Source organism: Colletes gigas, unplaced genomic scaffold (genome assembly GCF_013123115.1).
Source record: "Colletes gigas isolate AHSC1104 unplaced genomic scaffold, ASM1312311v1 Colletes_gigas_Sc00010, whole genome shotgun sequence".
NCBI classification, from domain to species: Eukaryota; Metazoa; Arthropoda; class Insecta; order Hymenoptera; family Colletidae; genus Colletes; species Colletes gigas.
In genome coordinates this window covers 7,734,417-7,755,602 of record NW_025106639.1, presented here as the reverse complement: position 1 = coordinate 7,755,602, position 21,186 = coordinate 7,734,417, and the positions used below count along the sequence as shown (strand labels likewise).

The 21,186-nt window shown below is 48.1% G+C and overlaps 1 protein-coding gene across 4 annotated transcripts in view; it reads right to left on the bottom strand.

The window, feature by feature from the left end:
* Positions 1–456: 456 nt before the first annotated feature.
* Positions 457–21,186, bottom strand: part of LOC122397998 (retinal-specific phospholipid-transporting ATPase ABCA4) — a 34,008-nt gene continuing 13,278 nt past the window's right edge. For 3 of the 4 annotated variants that reach the window (XM_043397557.1, XM_043397558.1, XM_043397561.1), the window contains 30 exons: positions 21,057–21,139; positions 20,831–20,993; positions 20,587–20,768; positions 19,877–20,500; positions 19,687–19,817; positions 19,301–19,623; positions 19,046–19,238; positions 18,843–18,983; positions 18,448–18,771; positions 17,894–18,386; positions 17,705–17,825; positions 17,455–17,645; positions 17,241–17,379; positions 16,833–17,040; positions 15,963–16,103; positions 14,860–15,049; positions 14,413–14,610; positions 13,223–13,738; positions 12,968–13,152; positions 12,628–12,892; positions 12,467–12,566; positions 12,248–12,390; positions 11,971–12,171; positions 11,087–11,267; positions 10,906–11,018; positions 10,020–10,845; positions 9,576–9,724; positions 9,296–9,478; positions 7,873–8,116; positions 457–4,170 (listed from right to left, as the gene is read on the bottom strand). In XM_043397557.1, coding sequence (XP_043253492.1) covers positions 4,045–4,170; positions 7,873–8,116; positions 9,296–9,478; positions 9,576–9,724; positions 10,020–10,845; positions 10,906–11,018; positions 11,087–11,267; positions 11,971–12,171; positions 12,248–12,390; positions 12,467–12,566; positions 12,628–12,892; positions 12,968–13,152; positions 13,223–13,738; positions 14,413–14,610; positions 14,860–15,049; positions 15,963–16,103; positions 16,833–17,040; positions 17,241–17,379; positions 17,455–17,645; positions 17,705–17,825; positions 17,894–18,386; positions 18,448–18,771; positions 18,843–18,983; positions 19,046–19,238; positions 19,301–19,623; positions 19,687–19,817; positions 19,877–20,500; positions 20,587–20,768; positions 20,831–20,993; positions 21,057–21,139 — 7,077 coding nt within the window. In that variant the 3' untranslated portion in view covers positions 457–4,044. The remainder of the gene's footprint in view (positions 4,171–7,872; positions 8,117–9,295; positions 9,479–9,575; positions 9,725–10,019; positions 10,846–10,905; positions 11,019–11,086; positions 11,268–11,970; positions 12,172–12,247; positions 12,391–12,466; positions 12,567–12,627; positions 12,893–12,967; positions 13,153–13,222; positions 13,739–14,412; positions 14,611–14,859; positions 15,050–15,962; positions 16,104–16,832; positions 17,041–17,240; positions 17,380–17,454; positions 17,646–17,704; positions 17,826–17,893; positions 18,387–18,447; positions 18,772–18,842; positions 18,984–19,045; positions 19,239–19,300; positions 19,624–19,686; positions 19,818–19,876; positions 20,501–20,586; positions 20,769–20,830; positions 20,994–21,056; positions 21,140–21,186) is intronic. The other variant, XM_043397560.1, reaches the window with a different exon arrangement.

Genomic DNA, 21,186 nt, shown 5'->3' with positions numbered 1-21,186 from the left:
ATTGCCTTCACGAAACCGTATCGATAAATAACCATTTTGAGATGAAATTCTGTTAAAAGACGATTCGTTCGCGGCGTCTTATTCCAAGTTTCCAAGTTTCCCGGCGCGACGCGTCTCCGCGGCGCCTTAACCAATACGCCTTGGTTCGATTGCATGCAAATTGATGGCAAATTGATATCGTTACGAGGCGTAGTCAAGCGACACCGATCATCGATCGATCATTCTGTCTGTCGTCGTTAAGAGCGCGGATAATTTGTCTATTCCGCGAACTAGTTGGAAACTGAGGAGCCATTAGGGCCCGACGGAGTCGAAAGATCGAGGGATAACAGTTTTATCGGAGCATAGTCGAGGATTCCTTTATCGCCGAATTACGATAAAAATATAATTCCGGAAGTCCTTGGGCGTTATTCGCTTCGAGCATCCTCCGTTGCTCCGCGAGACAACAATGGGGTTTAAGTAGCTTAATAATAATGGCGATCCGACGACGACGGTGTACCGAAATTCTGCGATTCTGTACGGCGATAACGGTCGGATCGATACACGACGAAATTAAGCAATTCATTATTACAGGGCCTGATTAGAACGGAAACGTTCGCGCGAAACGTTTTATTTTCGATCGCCGTGCAATCTCGGGAATTATCAGTTCATTGAAATATTAATAACGGTCGTCCATAATGCATAATAACGTTGCGCAACGCGTTATTTAACGGGACGATCGTTGCTCCGCCAATAGCGACGCACGCAATTCAAATTTAATTATCACGCCCGGAAATGCACCACTATTATACTGCACTCGGTACAGAAATTACTTTTCGTTTCATTCCCTTCCACCAGGGACCGACGGATCGACTCAAAGATGGCGGAGATTGTTCTTCGCGATGCGCTTGCAAATTACGTTTCCTCGGTATGCTTAAAATATTCGCGAATATCAGCAAAGAATTTTCATACGTTTTCGAACGCGAGTATTTGGTTTGTCGATTCGGGAAAATAAAAATTCGGACCGCGCGAAGGGGGGTGTCGATAAATCGTAGCTCGTTTGCGATTTAAATCCCGACCGTCGCGTAAAATTCCGCTTAGCGCTTCCTCGGGAGATTAAATCTGGGTCAACCCCCGTCTAATTCTCCATTCTTCTTGCAAAGCAGCTCCCGGAGGAGGTAATAATGTGTCTCTGTATCGATTGAAATCGACGGGACTTAATCCCCCGTTTTCCTGTTCTTTCGCCCTCGGTCCGGCAGAAAAGTCCTGTCACGTAGCCAATCCGCTGCGAGTGCTTCTTAACATGCTCGCTAATTCCAACCGTGGCTCTAAGTAGCTGTTCCGTTCGACTGTAACGTCCAGAGGATCTTGACGACTATTCGATTAATAGCAAATCGGACGAGACCTGCAGTATCGCGAGAGATCGAACCGTTTCAGTATGGCGGACGTACAGGATCCCGAAAGTATTCCATTAGATAAAAAGCTTCGGGATACCGGACGTAAACACAAATCTAAACACGTATGTGTGTACGTGGAATTCCGAACTAAGCGAAAAAATTCTGTTACACTTTGGAACGCTGTTATTTTGCTTGACACGAGGTTCCTTCGCGGTCGATTTTAAGCTGCAATTTTCAATAAACCGTTAAGCTCTCTCAGACTCAATATTTGGCGAGTCTTTGACTTCCATGGCGGCTCGAGCACGCTTCGGGATACTTAATACTAAATTTTCGCAATATTCTGACGTAATCCCGGCTCTCTATACCTTTCCACTCGTTTCACAATTTCATCCTCAAACATGCTCAGACGTTTCTTATCGGATTAAGGTCTAGACTTTGAGCGGATCATTCACACACTCCGCGGACTGTCGTACAATAAGCCGTTCGTTTCGTAATATAAATTTTGTTACAAAATATCGAAAAATAAGGTCGGAAAGTTTCGTCCATCGGAGTGCGAATATCCACATTTATTACGAGTTTTCTCTTTCGAGAGATATCGGTTCGTATCGCGTCGAATTTCAATTTGAGCCAGCCGAATTTTGGGACAGCTAGTGCAACGAACGCATGAAATACGACCGAGACGAGGCGCAGCCGAACAATTTACCGTCTGTTTTTGCGTCTATTCCAGAAACGATTACGATTCAGGTGCGCCAGCAAACACGACGATATCGGGGAATTAAAGCCGCCGACAATTCGGCCCCGTCGATGGAAGAAATTTAAACGAATGTTCGGTCATCGATTCGATCTGCTTCGTCCCTAATTAGCCACCGATATCTCGCCGCCGAACCCCCTCTCGCAAGAAGTATCGGCTGCTAACTGCCCGTCTTTATCGTTTCGTTTCAACGTTCTCTCCCTCTTGATCGAGGAATCATACTTCCCAGTCGAAATCGCGAAATACATCGAAACGCTTCCGTTTCTCTTTACGAGGTTTCGCTGACCACCACGGAAATCTTGTCTAGCGTGCTCGAATCGGATCGTCGGGCAAATCTTCGACAAGAAACGCTATCCCAGACGTTTCTCGATCGCGGGGTTAGGCATTTTTACACCCCTCGAGGCAACGATGACGCTCGTTCGCTTTCTAACACGAGGGTCGCTCGAGAACGTGACATTTTTAGTTTTAAATCGCGTGTATTTTTCAACGTAATCCTAAGCTTTCTCGAGGGTCTTAGAAATTGCTGTTTACGGTATCCATATCATCGTCGAAATTTTGTCAATTTTGAGAACAGATGTGTCTACGCTTTTGCAGAAATTTTGCCAGATTTCACGCGAACGTATCGACGAAGGTGGATGATTGACGCGACGAGTTCGCGCGCTAACTATCTCGTCGACGAGGCGCGTCGTTTGTGATTGTCAATCGACATTGATCATTAACATATCATAAACGCGTTCTGTCGCGATGAATTTGCAGGTCCGGTTTCTGTGCTCGATTTTCGCACGGTTTCATGACAGCGACCGTGCCTGGTCGCCGGGTATCTATGCCTGGATGAATCACGTCGATAAGGATGCGTAATCATGGCGTATCTGCAACGGAGAATTTTGCCTGGCGACCGACGGGGAAACGTTTCTCGCATGCACCGGATTCAACCGGTCGAATCGATAAACACGAGCAATCGAACGACGTTAGTTTCGATGTCGCACCTGCGTTTCACCGGTTATGAATTTTAACGCGGTCACCAGTGACCGGCGCTCGGAACGATGGATCACCAAAGTCTCGATCCTTGTTATTTTCTAACCAGAACCGAAGATACAGCGTTCCAAAGCTTCTCTAAAATAATGCAAAGGTTTTTAAAAATGGAGCCTTCGCAGCTTCGTGCCTGAAAAATAAATTACCAGATTATTGCATTCCTGGCCTGTATCGAAGCGCGATGTTTTTAACGAGGAATTCTGATCCCAGAAATCTTGCGGCGTTCCTAATTGTACGGTAAACTTTATTCGTATAGTCTTAGCTGTAACATTGCTTATCATTAAGTAGCAACGTATTAAATCCTATGTACCTACGATTAATCGATACATCCGTCGGCCCGAGACAGGGAAACAGCAGAACGTCGATAAATGTTCCGGTTTTATCGGACTACGTGGAAATGTTCAAATAGCTGACCCGATTCCTTCGTTTTATGCAACACGATCTGACTTTATCTTCCATGAAACGAACTCTTATCGGGAATGCCTCTGTGTACGACCAGCCGCATCCTAAAATTACAACTACGGGGTCTTTTGCGCGCGATACGCGACGCTTAATTAAAAAAGTCTAAAAGAATAATACGCGCCACGTATCGATCGACGATAACGCGATTTAAAATTTGTAAGATCGCGATAACCACGCGGAATCAATAACCATAAAAACTATTTCTTCGTAAGATTAATGGGTGTGCGCTTGTTCGTTAAAACGACAGGCAGTTTCAAACCGTCGCCGTACGTCCAACGTGGCGTAAAAAATAAAAAAAAAAAAAAGGAGATAAAGCTATCACAGAAGCCATCGCGATACGGATCTATAAATTGCGTACGGCTCGAATTAGATATGGATCTATGATCGGTTACGACCGATATACAGTCGAACCACACGCGTGACCGATCAAAACGTTTCCATGTGAATGGTGTCCCTGCTGCAATAGGCGTTCGAGATGTTGTTGCTGCTGCCCTGGCTGTAAATCGAGCCGTCTACCTCGTTCTCCATCTCCTCCGAGAAGTTAACGAGGACCTGGAAAATTAAAATTCTTCGTCAGCTTGGGAAAGAAAAATGTCTGCTTTGGGACGGCGCCTTCTCTCGAGCTCTTCTTCGCTCATTAGTTTCAGTGATTGTTACTAGAAAATTACACAATTTACTCGAGGTTTCTCTAGCTGAGAAGTGAATCTATATTTCGTAGTAGAATTTGGAATATTTCAACTACAAATTCACGTTGAATTTAATTTTTAAGAAGAGGGTAAATTCGAGTTGCGAAAAGTTAAATTCGGTACGTGAAACAAACGAAAGGAAAAGAAATATTGGATCTCGCGGCGAGCCAAAGGCAATTCTTCCCGAAGGGGGCGAATTCTGTCCGGTGTCCTCGGAATTGCCGCAAACAAGTTCGTCGACGCGCGATTTCTGCCTCTTCGTGGTCGAGTTTCTATGTAAACCGCGTAAACTCGCCCCGTTTGCGAGAGTTTCGAGATTTTTATGGTTTCTCGTCGAAGGGAAAGCGTTTCGTCCTCGATGTCTCCGTACCATCGAGCCCCTCTTCCTCCTATTTTATTCCCCCTTCGCTCCACGCCGGAAACGAGCAACCCCCGTGCAACTTTCACAATCCGCATTTGCAATAATTGTCAATTTATCCGTCACGATACATTTCCCCGCTCGCCAACGAATTACCAATAAGTTTCACCAAACAATTTTCGTTCCATAAACATCGCACGCGGCGATGGACAAACTGGCCGCCATTGTGCGTTTCCCATAAAATTCAAAGTCCATAATAAACCGAATTATGCGGGCGGAAACCGTAGCTTGCCAGTAGAGTCCTCGAAACGCGATAAACACTCTCGACGTTACTTTCGATTCGTCCAACAATTAAATCGCTTCCGTTCGCCGGAAAGAATTTACTTCCTACTCCCTTCCGTCGAATCGTCCGGTCGATCTCCCTTAAAAAGGATTCCCTTTCAATTTCGTTCCTTTGTCGAAGAATTCGTTTCCGTTCGAGCACCGAAAAATACCCCTGCCGGAAACTATTTACCCTCCGCAACCGTGAAATTTACGTGCGCCGAGTAACTCGACTAATTCGGTCAGTAGGCCGCGTTCAGACTTTAGGGGTATATCAAGAGATAAAAGAGGATTTAACACCCGAGTAAATATATGCACGCGAACTTTAACGATCCAGAAGCATAAAGCGAGGAACCGTGGAGGAGTACTTGCTCTATCATCGTCCCGGAAGTATCACGCTCGCTTCCACGGTCCCCGGAGTCGAATCCCTTCGAGAATTTATGGGATAAATGGAATCGCGTGATACGAACGACGCTAATACATTCGAAAGAACTTAAAAAGAGATTAGAAGACGAACGGCGGCGAAGAACCAGCCCAAAAGTATCCGAAAAAGATTATTTTCTGTACGCCTAAACGATTGAAATATCTAACGAGAGTACGGTGCTCTAACGTCTGAATATTTTTGTTCCCGTGTTTATCAGAGAATCGGCCCTATGATTTATGACGCTCGTTCCAAAGTATCGCCACATTTGTTCCACGGTGATTTCGGAAGTTGCCGCAGCGCAATTCGTTCCGCCGTGTGTTTTATTCGACGTCCGCGCGACCGCTGACAAATTCGAGAGCATCCTTAATTTTGCTATTAATTTCCGGGACGACAGGGTCCATTTTTGATATACTTTATGAGCCTAAACAAGAGGGACGAAATGACGTAGGGGGGTGGAGCAGCTTTAATCGGTCAGTTGATTTTGGTCCGGGCATAGTTCGCGCTCTAAAATAAATAGCAAACCATCCGCGCGGAGCAGCGCCCGGAGAATAATACAGAGATTGGATTATTCAGCTGTTTTCATCGCCGGGCAAAACCGAATTATTATTCGGCCGGCCGTGTCGTTGGCCGCTTAATTAATACGCCCGCGTCGCCCTCCGCGCGGTTAAATCATGCTACCGCGCGATCGACTACGCCGAAGCTATCTTTCTATTTTCCTTTCATTATCTACGGGGCCATCGTCGACGCGTTATCTCGCTTATCATCGATAAAGTTGCGACGAGAAGGTCGGACGTTATCCACCCCTCGAATCGTAGGGGGTTAATTAAGTCCTGGAAGAAACCCTTCGAGCAACGAAACCTCGATGGTATCGAGCCCGCGATCGATCGACGACGATCAACGAAGCCTCGAGGTCTTTCCACGCAATTATTAAAGAGCGAATTCAGGGCGGACGACTCCGTCTCAGACTCGACCGAGACTAGGGATGGAGTAGTCTCTAAGTCGAGTTAATCTCCAGGGGGATGAAGCTTTGTGTACGGGTAAACATAACCGGATCAACAAATCCCGTGACAGCCGCGCGGGTGTATTCGGTCTGGAATCTTATCTCCATTAAGGAGACGCGAACAAACGACGCAAACGTGATTCCATTGAACGGAGGCCCAGACCCGCGGAATCTCGCGATTATTCCAACGCCAGCCATCCTAATCGCTCCGGCTATGAATTACTTAAACGTACCGAGGCTTCGACAAAAATCTCCGCAGAGATTATTCCACCTGGCGAATCACCGAATGGCTTAACCGAGACTTTATCTTGGATATTATTCTATGTGAAATTGAGAGGTCTACCATATTTTTAGCACTCTCGAATCGGCTGATAACGCCAAGGGTTGTTCCATTTATTTACGTCTCGTTCGTAATCCTTCAGGCGCTGGGATGTTAACGAAGGCCTCTGGGAAGCCATCGGTGTTGCGGCATTAAAATTCTTCCGGCTCGCGCGGGGGGAGGGAGAAGATTAAATAGGATGAAAGTTACTTCGTTACGGGGAAATTAAATTGTTCCCGGGAAGTAATTAATTAGGGAACAGTTTTACAGGGCGCCGCGGTGGAGCAGTCGGACCCTGGTTGCGATAGGACGAATCGGAAAGCATTTAAGCGAGCTTAGACGCGGACGTCGCGCGGATCTGGTCCTCCTATCCATTCGTGAACCATACAGACTACACACAAGTGCGAGCCGTAAGACGGCTGGGTCCATTAATATTCCTCAGGCTAGGTGGGACGTGAACGAGAATCGTCCTTAGTCGAACGGATGGAGGCAGCGTGCACTGGCAGTGCATCATCTGCTGGAGACACCGACCTACTATATTGCACGCCACCCCACCCTCCCCCCGGAACTTCATCGATTCCCGTTTGATTCGAAACGTTTGTTCGGAATTGTCCTTTGAACGCGAGGGACCAAATGCTCTCTAACTCGAAACAATTTTCCTTTCGTCTGGACTTCAACGCGTTGACTGGCACATCAAACCCCTCAAATTGTCCACGAAAATGAAACTTTATTCCATTTGGATTTAAGTGACTGGCAATGCGGTGAGAAAGTAACGATATCAAAATAACTTGTGAGTAATTCAGAGACGATGTGGGGGGGAGTTTGTTGGAGCAAATTATCTTCGAATCGGAGTGTTTAACACGTTGACTGCCACGTCATATATAGGTGATATGAATTTACACTGATGCGCTGAAAAAATTATTTCTCAAGATTAGATCTTAAATCAAATAAATCTTGATAGGATACTTAAATTTTAAAGAGGCTGTAAAAATAAGTTCTACGACAAATTGTGGATATGCTTGTTTCCAAATGTCCAAAAAGAGAGTATCGTTTTCGTAGACAATTTGAGGGGTTTAGTTTGGCAGTCGACGTGTTAAGACGCTTCGAAGAATATCGACAAACTTTTGAAACTGGTGCGAGACAAACCTGATCCAGCGAACTTTGGGTCAGCGTGTAGTCGGTGGCTTTGAGTTCCTCGGCCAGGAGCTTCACTTTGTTGAAGCTGGTGCTCAGCGGCATGTCTTGGCTTCGCGGTAGGAGCAGACGCGCCGCGGTGGCCTGCCTGGAGGAGACCGTGGCCTGGGGAAGGTACTTCGTCAAGGCTTTCTTCAGGGCCTCGGAGGAGATCGGTTGTCGGAATCGCAGGAACGCCACGTATCCCTCGCCGAACCTGCGAGCATATTACGAGACATAAACAAAGGAGAACCCTCCGATTCGAGAGTAATATCCAAGTAATACCAGTACTCGTTTCGTTCGGCCCAATAGAAAAGCAGTTTAAAACATTCGGAGCTTCCGAAACTTACTTTGTGACAGCGTCGAGGCAGAGAACGTTCAATGAAACGACACCGAAGTTCCCCCGTCGAGCGAAAATATTTAACGACGAGGGTCGTAAACGAATTTGATGGTATCGTTGGATAGGTCGATATTGCGCCGAGTATTTCATACGTACCGGGAATACGGCGACGTTTACCTCTAGAAAAAACCCTTGCAAGTAGGTTCCCGCTATCCGACGTTCTCTGGTGGATGCGGATGGATTGCAGAACGGGGTAGCCCAGGTTGCACACGTGCTCGAGATATCGTAAATTCTCTCGTGCTCGATGCCACGGAGGAAAGAGAAAACGGTACAGGGGGGGGGGGATCTAAGAGGGACATTTCTCCCCTCTCCCAAGAGTCGCTCCTGAAGAGCCAAATGGCGCGCGGGGCTAAATATTTATGGCGCTGTACGTTATTCTGGAAAGGAAGTTAAACGGCCGCGCATTACAATGGCTCCGTTGCAACGCTGGTAACACGACGCGCATCGTTGTAATAACTGGACGTAATCTCCAGCCGTGCGCTACCCGGTTTGAAATACAATGGAACGCGGCCGCCCCCTCCGCGCCTGGTGATCGTAGCACCAGCGTTCCGGTGTTCGGTGCCTCGGGAAATGATCGATGGAATTAAAAATCAATCGGCAGCACGCGCCCGGGACACCGTCAAATAAATTGTTGCGTTACGAATTTTGCCAGAAAGCCTCTATCGGGAGAACAAACCGACACGAACAATCCATCAGTTGAAACAACATCATTAAAATGCACCGAGTAAAATTAATCCTGCCCGGATACCGGGACGCTGCACGCTCCGCTGGAATAATTGAACGCTTCGTTGCGATCGTTAATGGTGTATTATCATCGAATGGAACTTTTTAGTCGCTGTTCGTACAGCCACGGAACGGGAATGTATATTCCAGAGAACGTTCTCTGCTACTTGTTTATTCTATTCTTTAGCAACAGAGTTTGTCTAGACTTTCCCCTTATATTTAAATATCTCGTTTGGATCGCTCGAGGAGGACTCAGGTGCGGGGAAATCTTACTTGTGCTTGAGATGCTGCGGCGTTCCTATGCACCTAAGACCAGCTTTGGCAAGAATACCGACTCTGTTGCACAAGCTCTCGCACTCCGCCACGCTGTGCGAGGTCAGGATCACGCAGCTCTGGTTCTTCGTCATTCGCCTGATCGTCTTGGCCACCAGATCCTTCGTGGCGGGATCCATGCCGCTGAGAAAAATTCAAATCATCGATCTCCGGCGTTTACGAGGACCCTACCGATCAGGTCGCTATTCAAATAAAAAATTCCGTTCACTCGGGGAATTACCTCGTCGGCTCGTCCATGAGAACCACGGCGACGGGCGCCATTACGCTGAGGGCGGCGCACAATTTCCTTTTATTACCGCCGCTGAGGCTGCTCACCCTTTTGTGCGCGTACTTGAGAAGATCGAGCCTCTTCAGCATCGACTCGACCGTCTGAAACGTTTTTTCGCAAACGTTGAACTTCGTAGGGGAGGGGGGGAAACAAACGACGAGGATCGTCCATCACGCGTGCACCGCGGTGCAAAGTTTGTCGGTAATCCAGGCGCGAAATAAAAAGGAACGCGGTAAAGATTCTCGCAGCTGCCCGCCGTCTTATATTCCGGTCGCTTTACGTTTGTTTCCAAGTTCGAAACGCGGAATAATTAAAAATACAATCCTCCGCGGGAACTTACTTAAAGGTCCTCCGGAGGAGCCGAAAGTTTAAACGTAAATCAACTCTCTCTCTCACCTTGGGAACGTTGCTCAGCCCGCAAACTTCCCCGTGAATAGTCAGACACTGATGCGGACTTAGAAAACCGTCTAGACCGTCGCTCTGAGGGCAATAACCGACTTCCCCGTTGCATAGTGGCCCCGAGCCGATCTGCTCGCCCTTCAGAATGATCCTGCCAGCCGTGGGAATGATCTCCGTGGTCAGCATCCGGAAGGTCGTGCTCTTTCCGGCCCCGTTGGTGCCCAAAAGTCCGAAACACTTGCCAGCCTGCACGCCTATGCTGAGATTCTGCACGGCCACGTTGGTCCCGTAAACGCTTCTGTATTCCTTTCGAAGCTTCACCGTTTGCAGAACATCGTCAGACATGGCGCCCTCCACCCTCATTCTCTCCTTCGAGACATCGTCGTCCTCCTGAACGACCTCGTGAGGACACCTCTGTCTCCTCCAGGTGGGGAACACTCTGCATTCGATGATCAGATTGATGGAGAACAGAATGCTGCCCACGACCGCCAGGAGAACGTAATGGAGGCCCAGAAGGTCCCAGCTCAGAGGCGACTGATAGGTGTTCATATGGAACTTTTCCAGCAGCTGAGCCGTGATGTCGTTCCGCGATATTTGCACCAAAGAGTCGCCCAGAGCGTATTGCGGGAATATCAACAAAATGTTGTGCAAAACGTTTCTCACGTTCTCCGCCGTCTTGGTCTTGCCAAGAATATCGAGCACCAGAATGGTGGCCAAAGAGGCCACGCCTATGAACGTGTTCAAGCAGAAGAGCACCATATTGGAGAGACTCGAGTCGTCGAAGGCCTTTTCTATCAGGTGCGAAAACGGTATCGCCGCCCACCTGTGAAAACCGTATGCGTTCGCAAGGGGCACCATCGATGGTTAGATCGTGGATACTTACGCGAACAGGAAGAGCAAGAGGCAGATCCCTGGTAGATTGTCCCTGGCCACGTACGCTGGTAGCCCAAAGATCTCGAAAACAATCACAGCCATGAAGATGGACAGGACAAACACCTGGAAGATCGAGGTCGAATTCAAATTGGCACGCGATCTTTATTCCTATTCTCGTTTCGTCCACTCACGAATAGATCCCAGATTAACGCGGTCGTCCAGTAGGTGACAGGATGGACTCCGGCCAAGAAGAGGATCCTCTTTTCTTCCGACAGACGTTCACGCACCAATTCCTTCGAGCCCTGAGCGGCCACCAAACTGAACGCTATTAAAAGGACCAGGGCCACGCCGACGTCCGCCACGTGCTGTAACCTACGAATATTTTATTAAAATTTGGATTATTCTGGGTTAGGTTATTCACGGAAAAAATTAGGAACGCGTAGGTAGCCTGAAACTCAAGTTTAACACTCTTTAATAGATTCATTCAATTATCTAACGATAGAAACAATTTTATTCCGCGTTTTCAATTTATATTCCCTCGAAGAATGAACCCCAGCACGGTGGAAACGCTTTGTATAAACCGTACGGATCCCGATATATTTTCCTTGGCGTTGCAGAGATTGTTATTATTAAAATGGAACGGGGAATGCACGCGAAATCGTACAGAACGAACAAGGTTTCGGTAATGGAACCAGCGGCGTCCAATTCGAACGAACGATGTCGCGATCGCTCGGGCACGGCCGGGTTAATTAAAAGTAAACGCAACACGCGCGATTTTGTTTCGCAGATTTTCCAGCGCGATAAGATCGCCCGCGAATGTTAATATCTGACCCGGGTAATTGGATCGCGCTTATTACAATAAAACGGAACAGCGGGTGCAAACGGAAGGTCTTCCCGCTTCGTCTTCCGCGCTTTTTAACGTCGACTAAAAATTCACTCCGCTCTCCTATCGACTGTACAAACTTTTGAGAAGAATTACGAATGTTTTCGACTTGAAATTGAAAGCAACGAGCTAGTTTGCACGCGATTGGCACCTGTGTGCTTTGTTTTATCGAGACTGTAGATCAGAACTTACAGAGTTGTTCGATTCAACTGATCGCTGGATAACCTCAACGGATGATTGAGCGTTGTTAGATGCCCCTGGACGCCGGATGCCCGTAGAATGGCTTCGTTCAGAGCGTTCAGATACGACGGTAGGGCGTGGTGACCCTTGTTGTTGTACCAAACGACGAATAATGGCTCGTCCTTGGTGTGCGACAGCGACCATCCGCCGTACCTGTAAACAAAGAAAAACCCAGTCGACGAGCCTTGAAATCTCAAACGATCGTCAAGGTTTTGTCCATCGAGGATACCTCTTTTCTATGTATTCCTGGTGGGTGGACACTATCCAATCGAGGGTAGGTCTGCCGGGTAAAACTTGCAAAAGACCTTCGACAGCCTGAGACACTCCGTGACACGTCTGTTGACCGTCCAGACACTCGCAGGTTCCGGTATCCTGATCGAACACGAATAATTCTTTCATCTAACGCGTTCTGCTCTCTTAAAATTATCAATATCCGTAATTATCGTACGTTTGGTAAGGTCTGCCAAGCACCAGCGTAATCGTCCCCGAATCGATCGTGTAGCTGGAAGGACACGTGTTGCAGGAACGGGTCGTTGCCATTGTCGATGCTGTAGAAAATTCACAAAATGATTTCGATGGCATCCAACGACCACCAAACGATCCAATTACCTGTAGAAATATGTTAGATGAGTGTCGTAAAGTTTTGGTGTGAGAGGCAACGCTGGCTCGTCTCCGGATGGTGGTCTTATCAAAGAGAATCCCATGGCGACCGCTACGAACACCGTAGGCAGGAAGAGACCCGCGAAAAATGTCATCCAATCTTTCCTGAAGTGCCATACCCTTTTCTTCAGCAGGGCCTTGGCCTGTTTACCGGGGGACGGGTTTAAAGAGGGTTCAACGTCGATCAAATCAACGTCGTCGGGCATCGATAGACCTGCGAAACGTCCAGGCTCGTCCATTAAGATGATAGATTTTAAATAAAGTTCTTTCCACGGTGTGATTCGCGTACCCACGTGCTCGACGCTGCCGACGCTCGCGACGCTGTCCTGGCTGGCTCTGATAACCGACGATCCGCTATCAGCGCGAGAACAGAGGTCCAGGAAGACTCTTTCCAGGCTGTCGCATTCCAAGGAAAAGTGGGAATAACCTAGGATCTTTCGACTGTCTTCCAACGCCTTCGCTGCTTGCGCGATGCTAAACAATTTAAAAAGTTTAAGATCTGTTTTATTCTAGTTCTATTTTAATTTAATGTAGATGATCTTACTTGTTGTTGATACCGTTCTTCCCCTGAAACGGAAGCGTAACGGCCACCTCCGTGCCAGTGATTTCGTTGGTCCACGCGTTGGACACCGCCTCTTCGATCACATTCTTCAGAGTCTCCAACTTCTTCCTCTCGATCGAGTCCGAGTTCCCGTCTCGTTCGCTGGGAAAGGTCACCAGGAGTCTGTACCCGCGACCGTGCATCATCTTCAAGGACAACGGGGATCCCGTGCAGAGTATCTTCCCCTTGTGCATCACGACCACCGTGTCGCTCAGCATGTCAGCCTCGTCCAGATGATGGGTAGAGAGAATCACGGTCCTACCGATTCTGTGATGATCGATCAGCCGCCAGATCCTGCGCCTCGCCGCTGGGTCCACCCCCGCGCCTGGCTCGTCCAGGATCACCAATTTCGGCGAGCCTAGAAACGCCAGAGCCACGCAGAGCCTTCTCTTCGTACCACCCGATAGACGGTACACCGGCTCGTGCTCCTGTTTACCCAACTCCAGGGACGTCAGCATCCTGAGGATCGGAGAATCCTTAGGGGTGGGTCGAAATATGGAAAAGGGGGTTTTCTAAAATTCAACGAATATGGGGGATGATCTGTACTGAATAAGGTAGATTAATCCTGAGGATCGGAGAATCCTTAAGGGGGTGGGTCGAAATTTGGGAAAGGGGGTTTTCTAAAATTCAACGAATATGGGGGATGATCTGTACTAAATAAGGTAGATTAATCCTGAGGATCGGAGAATCCTTAAGGGTGGGTCGAAATTTGGGAAAGGGGGGTTTCTAAAATTCAACGAATATGGGGGATGATCTGTACTGAATAAGGTAGATTAATCCTGAGGATCGGAGAATCCTTAAGGGGGTGGGTCGAAATTTGGGAAAGGGGGTTTTCTAAAATTCAACGAATATGGGGGATGATCTGTACTAAATAAGGTAGATTAATCCTGAGGATCGGGGAATCCTTAAGGGTGGGTCGAAATTTGGGAAAGGGGGTTTTCTAAAATTCAACTAATATGGGGGATGATCTGTACTAAACAGGATAGAATAATCCTGAGGAGTAAATGGGGGGTAAGGTTCTGCAAATAGTTGCTTCAAAGTGTTATATTTGATTTGTTTGTTGTGCTAATCAAGCCAAAAGACAGAAGCTTCTCGGTGGATATTCGTGGAAAGGAAATGAAATAAAATTTTACTCGTTCACGTTTCGTTGCATATCGGCGTCGTCTTTGGGCCTCTTGAGTTTCGCGTAAAAGATCATATGTTCCCTGGGCGTCAAAGTACTGATGAGCACGTTATCCTGAGGGCAGACCCCTATGTCAGGTTTGCAGTCCTCTTCACCGATCAAACAAATCTCACCGGTGGTCGGAGCCAGCATCCCCGTCAGCATCTTGCTGAAACGAAAGTACACACTCAAAAGACGAGAATGAATCCGGATTCGCCGAGCTCACGGCTTGGAAATCCCGGAATCCGTTTGCTCGCGTTAAAGGGAATGGGTTACAACTTCCCTAAGCGACACGCTCCGAGTTTAAGGCGCTAATCGCTCGTTTCACCCCTTAACTAATCGTTGTTACCGCGATAGTAAACAGGATCAACGATTTTCCTTTTAAAAAAGGCTTAAAAAATTGAAATATTGTACGCACATGATGGTGGTCTTCCCAGCCCCGTTTCTCCCGAGAAGACTGGTCACTTCCCCCTCGCAGAGCTTGAGATTAAAATCGTCCACGGCCACCACTTCGCCCTGATCGGTGTTGTAAACCTTCCTGACGCCTTCGAACCTGACTCCAGTCTGTTTCTCGTTCACTATCAAGCTGCTGACGTCGCTCTGCTCGTCTGTATATCGCGCACCGCAGAAAATATTGCGTATCTTAGAACGGGGAAATCGGGTTCGAGCTGAGAGTTGTTCGAAACGGAGAAGCAAGCTCTTACCCCTCGGTACAGCTTGTCGTGTCCTCGTCGAAGCGTGTTAAAAACAGTATTCGGCATAAAATCATGCGCTTTGGATAAATTTAAACCTGGTTCGCCTCGTGACGAGTCCTCGCGAGAAAAGGGAACCGGCTATTCGCATGCAACGCCGGGGCCGCAATTTATATTTCGCGTCTTTGCATAGAAAACTACGAAGGAACGGGGCGAACGCGGCGCGATAAAACAGAACGTCTTAAATTGTTGCGCGTTTCGAAGGTTTACGTTAAAATCTAGGAAGGAAACCCGCGCATGCAAACCATCGAGAGGAATGTCCCGGAAACACCCGTTTCCCGATACGACCGGACCGAAACATTGAATAAATTAAGGCGTTTCGCGCGCGAATTCTCGTTCTCACGGAGGGGAAGCAACAACAAACATTTGCATACCCGGGGCACGATCCAAACATTTCGAATAGCTCCTTCCCGTGCAAATTTTACGAAACGGACGAACGTATAACGTTTATGCAGATTAAATTAAATCTCGTTACGTCTTACCGTACGTGACTACGTACAGGGGGTTAGAAAAATGTCTGTACTATAGGGGGTGGATTCTATCGGACACTGAACACTCGTCGAACGGAATTTTGACGTATTTCCAGCGATCCAGAGACGGAAGTAGAATCTACCCCGTGGATCTATAAATTGTTATGAAATTTTGATCGGGACAAGAGGTATTCGAGCGTTTGGACCGTGTAGGGCGAAGCCGGGACAAAATGGAGTATAGAAATTGAAGCCAGAGAGGGTGAAATATCGTGCAAGAGCGAAAAAGCCGAGTGCGATACCTTGGTAAGTGGTTGGGGGGTGGAGAACGTCGTTAGTGAAATAGAGGTTGTTGACGAAGGCGAGGTAGCTCGGCCTGCCATAGAGAGAACACGTGTTGGCCCACCATAAGCTACGGGACCTCAAATCGTGAAAGCCCCTGCCTGGAAAATTATTGGCCAATGCTCGTCCGTTTGTAAAAAAAAAAAAAAATGTCGTCGATTTCTTTTTTTGGGGGGGGGTTACACGGTGCACGATCGTTTCGCTTCGACACCCGGCGTCCCCTTTGGCTTTTCTCCGTAGCATCGGTCGCGGTTACACGCGAAACGCTCCCGTGAAATTTTCCGCGGAAATTTACGACGCTGCGAGCGTGAATGCATTATCGTCGCTCCGTTCTCTTTGCCCTCTTTCGCGTTTACCGCGTCATCAACGCGCAGAGGGTGCCGTGAAATTTGCTAAGAAAACTCGAGAATGCAATTCGGGACCGTGCTCAAGAATTCCTGATGAAATTCTCCGGCGTGTAACGGAGGGAAATTAGAGCTGGACTGTTTCGTAAATACATAGATATCGTTGTACGTCATTTTTCATCACCGTCCGGTTGTATCGTGCAATTTCAGCTGCGTGTTAACGACAAAACAGTAATCGTACGAAGGAGTACACACGCAGAGATTAGAGTCCGGTTCACCAGCACCAAAGACGCGACGGTGAGATTAGAATATTATTAAATTTGGCAAGGAATCGTACGAATTTTCGGGAAAACACGAAACATAAACGTGAGAATAGAGAATTGCACAAAATTCTGCAGATCGTGACACCTCCACCGTTTGAAAGATCGATTGTACAGAGATCCGAGAGTACCTGACGGAAAACGAGAAGCGTTGGCAAGTTTCTACCTGAATTGGTGTATCTGGCGATGAGATACCCGATCAGGGCGTAAATACAACCGTCCAGGGCGATCATCAGGAGCACTAGGCCCAAGGACATCGAGTCTCCGGGGCTGGATTCCTCCCACATGGCTCCCCACGTCAGACCAATCCCTTGTACCTCCTTTCTGGCCGCGTACAAGCAACCGTAACAGAAGCTGGTCGACATACTGAGACACTGGAAATTTTTCCATCGATCAGTCCCGTTGGATCCCGTGGCACCGCGAACCGGAAGCGAATAATAAATTGTTCCGCTACTCGAAGGATAAATCGAGCAAAAGAACATGTTATCGCGACGCTCGCAGTTTGCGGGAATGAATTGTTCGAACGCGTTATGTATCACAGAAACGCTGTTGCGGCGGCGAAACGATAACTTACGATGAGAAGCTTATAACCGAGACCTATAACGGCTTCCATAGCAATGACAATGATGTACGGCATGAATGTCAGCAAAAACATTACCACGGTGGTAATCGCAGCCAAGCTCGCCGAGCTGCACACCGTCGAGATCATGTAGCTGGAAATTTATTCGCGTCCTTTAATACGTGGAAGCGTGTACGGAATACGGGAGATTCGTAAAACGTTGTCTCACCAGAAGGTCACGACGGAGAAAGAGTAATCGAGCATCATGATCAGAACCAACGAGGGATCGGACTTTGGTAGGATCTTTCCCCCGAGAAGAACCAGGGCGATGGAGAGCATTATTACCACCAGCTCCACGAACGTGGTGATGAACCAGGCCATGGTGTTCCTCCATGGTTTCAATCCCATCACGCTCATTACCTGAAGACAGATGGAACTTTAAATTGAACGATATCGTTGTTTAGAAATTGTTTCTGTACCATGGCGTTCTGCGATTCTCTCTCCCAAACCATGTGTCTGACCGCCGCCCCCACGCACATCATCAGCGCGAAGAAGAAGCATACTTGGATGCCCTGGGACTCGTAAAGAGTGGTCTGAAAACTGCAACATCGTTCTTCTCAGATTCGAGTTCCGCGAATGAATGGCAACGATTAGAATTAAACGCTCACGGTACGTCCTTCCAACAGGGATACGGCATCTGTTGCGTCAGAGTCTGCCAGTCCTGGTCTCTGTGGCTCTTCATCTTGATGATAGCTCGATCGACAGAGTCCTGAAGTTGCACGAATCCTCTGAGGTACCTGAGATGCTCGATGAAGCTGCTCTCCGGGCCGGGGATCCAAAATTGGTTTTTCAATCTCTTCGTGGACTGCACGTAGTCGATGTCCATGCGAATCTTGTACACCACGTCCTGGGGCAGTTCGTGCTCCAGCGATCTTCTTGATCTTCCGGAATCTTCCAGGAACACAACACCGGCTAAAAACTCTCGCGTCTCCATCAGGACTCTAGCCTCCGCCTCCATTTCGTCCTCGCTGCGAAATCCTCGGATCCGATCCAACAGCACGCACCCCAATAAATCGTTCAGCATACCGATCATCCCGATTAAACGTTTCGACTTCTTCAGTCGCCACGAGATCTCGCTGAGATTCATATCGGTGAAGCTTCCTGCAACAACGAGTAAACGTCTAGAAAAAGCTCGTCGAATCGTAGCTATTCAGAGACCCACCGCTCTCGAAATTTCCATCACCGAACGACTTGATCGCGATCTTCATAACGTCCGAGGACATCATTTCTTGCAGATCTTTCAGGCTGTCGCTCATTTCCGACAGGTTCACCAACGACGTGAGAGTCTTCTCGAAACTGTCCATCAGCGTGCCGAAGTTCTCCATTTCCGCGAACGTACCGTTCGCCAGTGTCATAACTTTGTTTATGGCTGTCGTGTTCGGGGCGTAAAGGATCTGACCGCGCAACAAGGGTTTAACGTAAGACCATATAATCTTCCCGCCTCCCATAGCGATCATGCTTTTGTAAGTGTCCCTGCAGAAATCAGCTGCAACGAATAGCCCCATTTTTATTCGCGTTTCGCGACAAATAAATTAATCAAACATCGTTCGTACGTACATGGCAAAGAATCGAGCTCCGCCTGGTCGGACTCTTTGCTGTTGTCCTCGATTTTCGAGATGATTTTGTACAGGTCGCTGTTGTCGGTTACCATGGCCTGGCCACACAGCATTTCGCTAGAGTCCTGAAGGAACCTCGAAGCTGCGAAATGCATTCAAATGTTTCTAAGTCTAACATCTAAATTCGATTTCGTGTCGACTTACTGGAGACTGGTTGGTCCGTCTCTTCTTTCGAGTTTGTTTGCAAAGCTTCCGCCGCTGGCATGTTCGAGGCGAGTCGATCCCTGAAGAATGGTATCAATTCTGCAGCCACTCCAAGGCTATCCAACACCATCTTACCCTCCGCCTCGGTCAAGTTCGCGTTGGCCATTATGTTCTTCACGTTCGCGCTCATTAACTGCACCAACAAAGATCACCAATGTTATCTAAATCAATTTGATCGCTGATCCTACTACTCACAGTTTTAAAAATATAATCAAAGTTCAAGTGCTTGATGAGCGCGATCGTCACGTTCTGCGTTTGCGAGTCCTCCAGTTGACAAATGGCGGAGCTGACTTCTTCGGCGGTGATCCGACCGCCGTTGAAGCTCAACATCTCGCTGAGCTTGGTCGGCGAACAAATGGTGTCCTTCAAGCTGAGAGCGTTTCTTTCCTTCATGAACACGGAGATCATGTCTATCTTCGCCTGGCTCAACATCGACGCGACGTCGTTCGAGACCCCGACCTTCTCCACCAAGTACCTGCTCACCACGTCCCAGTTGTCGAACATGTCTCTGATGACGTCTGAAAACACAAGGATCAAACGCGATTCTTTCGACCGGACGTAAACTAGCCACGGAATCCTACATTTGATGTTGAGTAGACCCAAGTTCTTGAAGATGTCCATCGACTCCAGCGCGTCTATTATTCTGTAGAGATCGTCCAACACTTCTTTGTCGGCTATGAACGGCTTCACGTCCTCCACGACTTCCTTCATTCTGCAGGATTAGGTTCCTTTTATACACAACGTTCTAAATTTCGAGAATGACTCCCTTACCCGTCGAAAAGCTTGTCCACGATCTTGTCCTTCAGGATATTGACCACCCCGTCGACGATGTCTGGAACACCCAGGGCGTCGGAGACGTTCTCGAAGTCTATTTTACTGACCACGTCGAGCAGATCGCCGCTCTCTCCGATCACCACGGATATGTGTCTCAGGATCTCCTTCAGCCAGGTCAAGTTCCACGCGGAGTCCATCCGCCAGCCCTTCAGCTCGCGATCTATGCGATCTAGATCCAAGCTACGCGACAATCGTTCGGCAATTTCGACCAACGAAGGGTAACCGGTCGCTTTTGGATCGTACTGGAACATTTTTCCCATCCTCTTGGAGCTCAAACGATCGTACAAAACCGTGGCGTTCCGACACTCGAGCTTCGTCCGGCACAGGGAACCGTTTCTATCGTTCATGACCGCGTTCACGTTAATCATCGCGCCGGGCAAGAACGTCTCGATGTCGTCGACGTCCGACGCCCTCACCACGTCTCGAACCAACTTCCAGATCGGTACGTAGTTCTCCGCCATTACGGTCAGGGCCTCTATGTTCCTGTGGTTCCTCGCGGTGTCCAGGATGAACACGTTGCTCTGCAGGGAATCCAATATCGCGAGCACCACGGACACGTACCTTGATCGAAATAATTTCTTAGAGCTAATCTACGTCCAAAGGATCGAAAACACAGTTGAAATTCTTTGGAAGACTCGAGTGCTTACAGTCCGGGTCTGGAGAAGGCGGGTCGTCCGAAGAACTTGTGGTAGCACTGTTGAATCCTATCGCTGTAGGTCTCGTTCTGGAAATTTACTATGATGTCGACCACCTGGTGCAGGATCTTCTCGACACCGGTGACAAATTCGTCCCTGGTCCGTTTAACGTTCAGCGACTTGTAATTCTGGATCTGTAAGGCGTTAAAAATCGCATAGGAATTGCGAACGAACGCGATTGGTAGGTATCCCTCACCATGCTGACAGTTTCATTCCAGCGAAAATCGCGCATCAGAATGCCATGAATTTCCGATACGTGCAATCGATTCAGCTGGCAGAGGAGCTTCAAGTAAAGCTGATGGTTCTTCAGCTGAGAATCGAGGACCTCGAAGAGGAACGTGGAGCACCAGGGGCAGTCTCTGAGATGGATAAAAGACAATTTCTATCAACAAATTCCATGGATGCTAACGCGAACAACTTACTCGGAATTCGCGGCAGAATTTAGAACGTCCCTCGCTATCGTCGAGAGTTTTTCCACCACCGAATGTGCGAGAGCTCTCGAGTCCTGAAATAATTCCGAAATGTTATCAGACATACGCTGAGAGTGTGCTG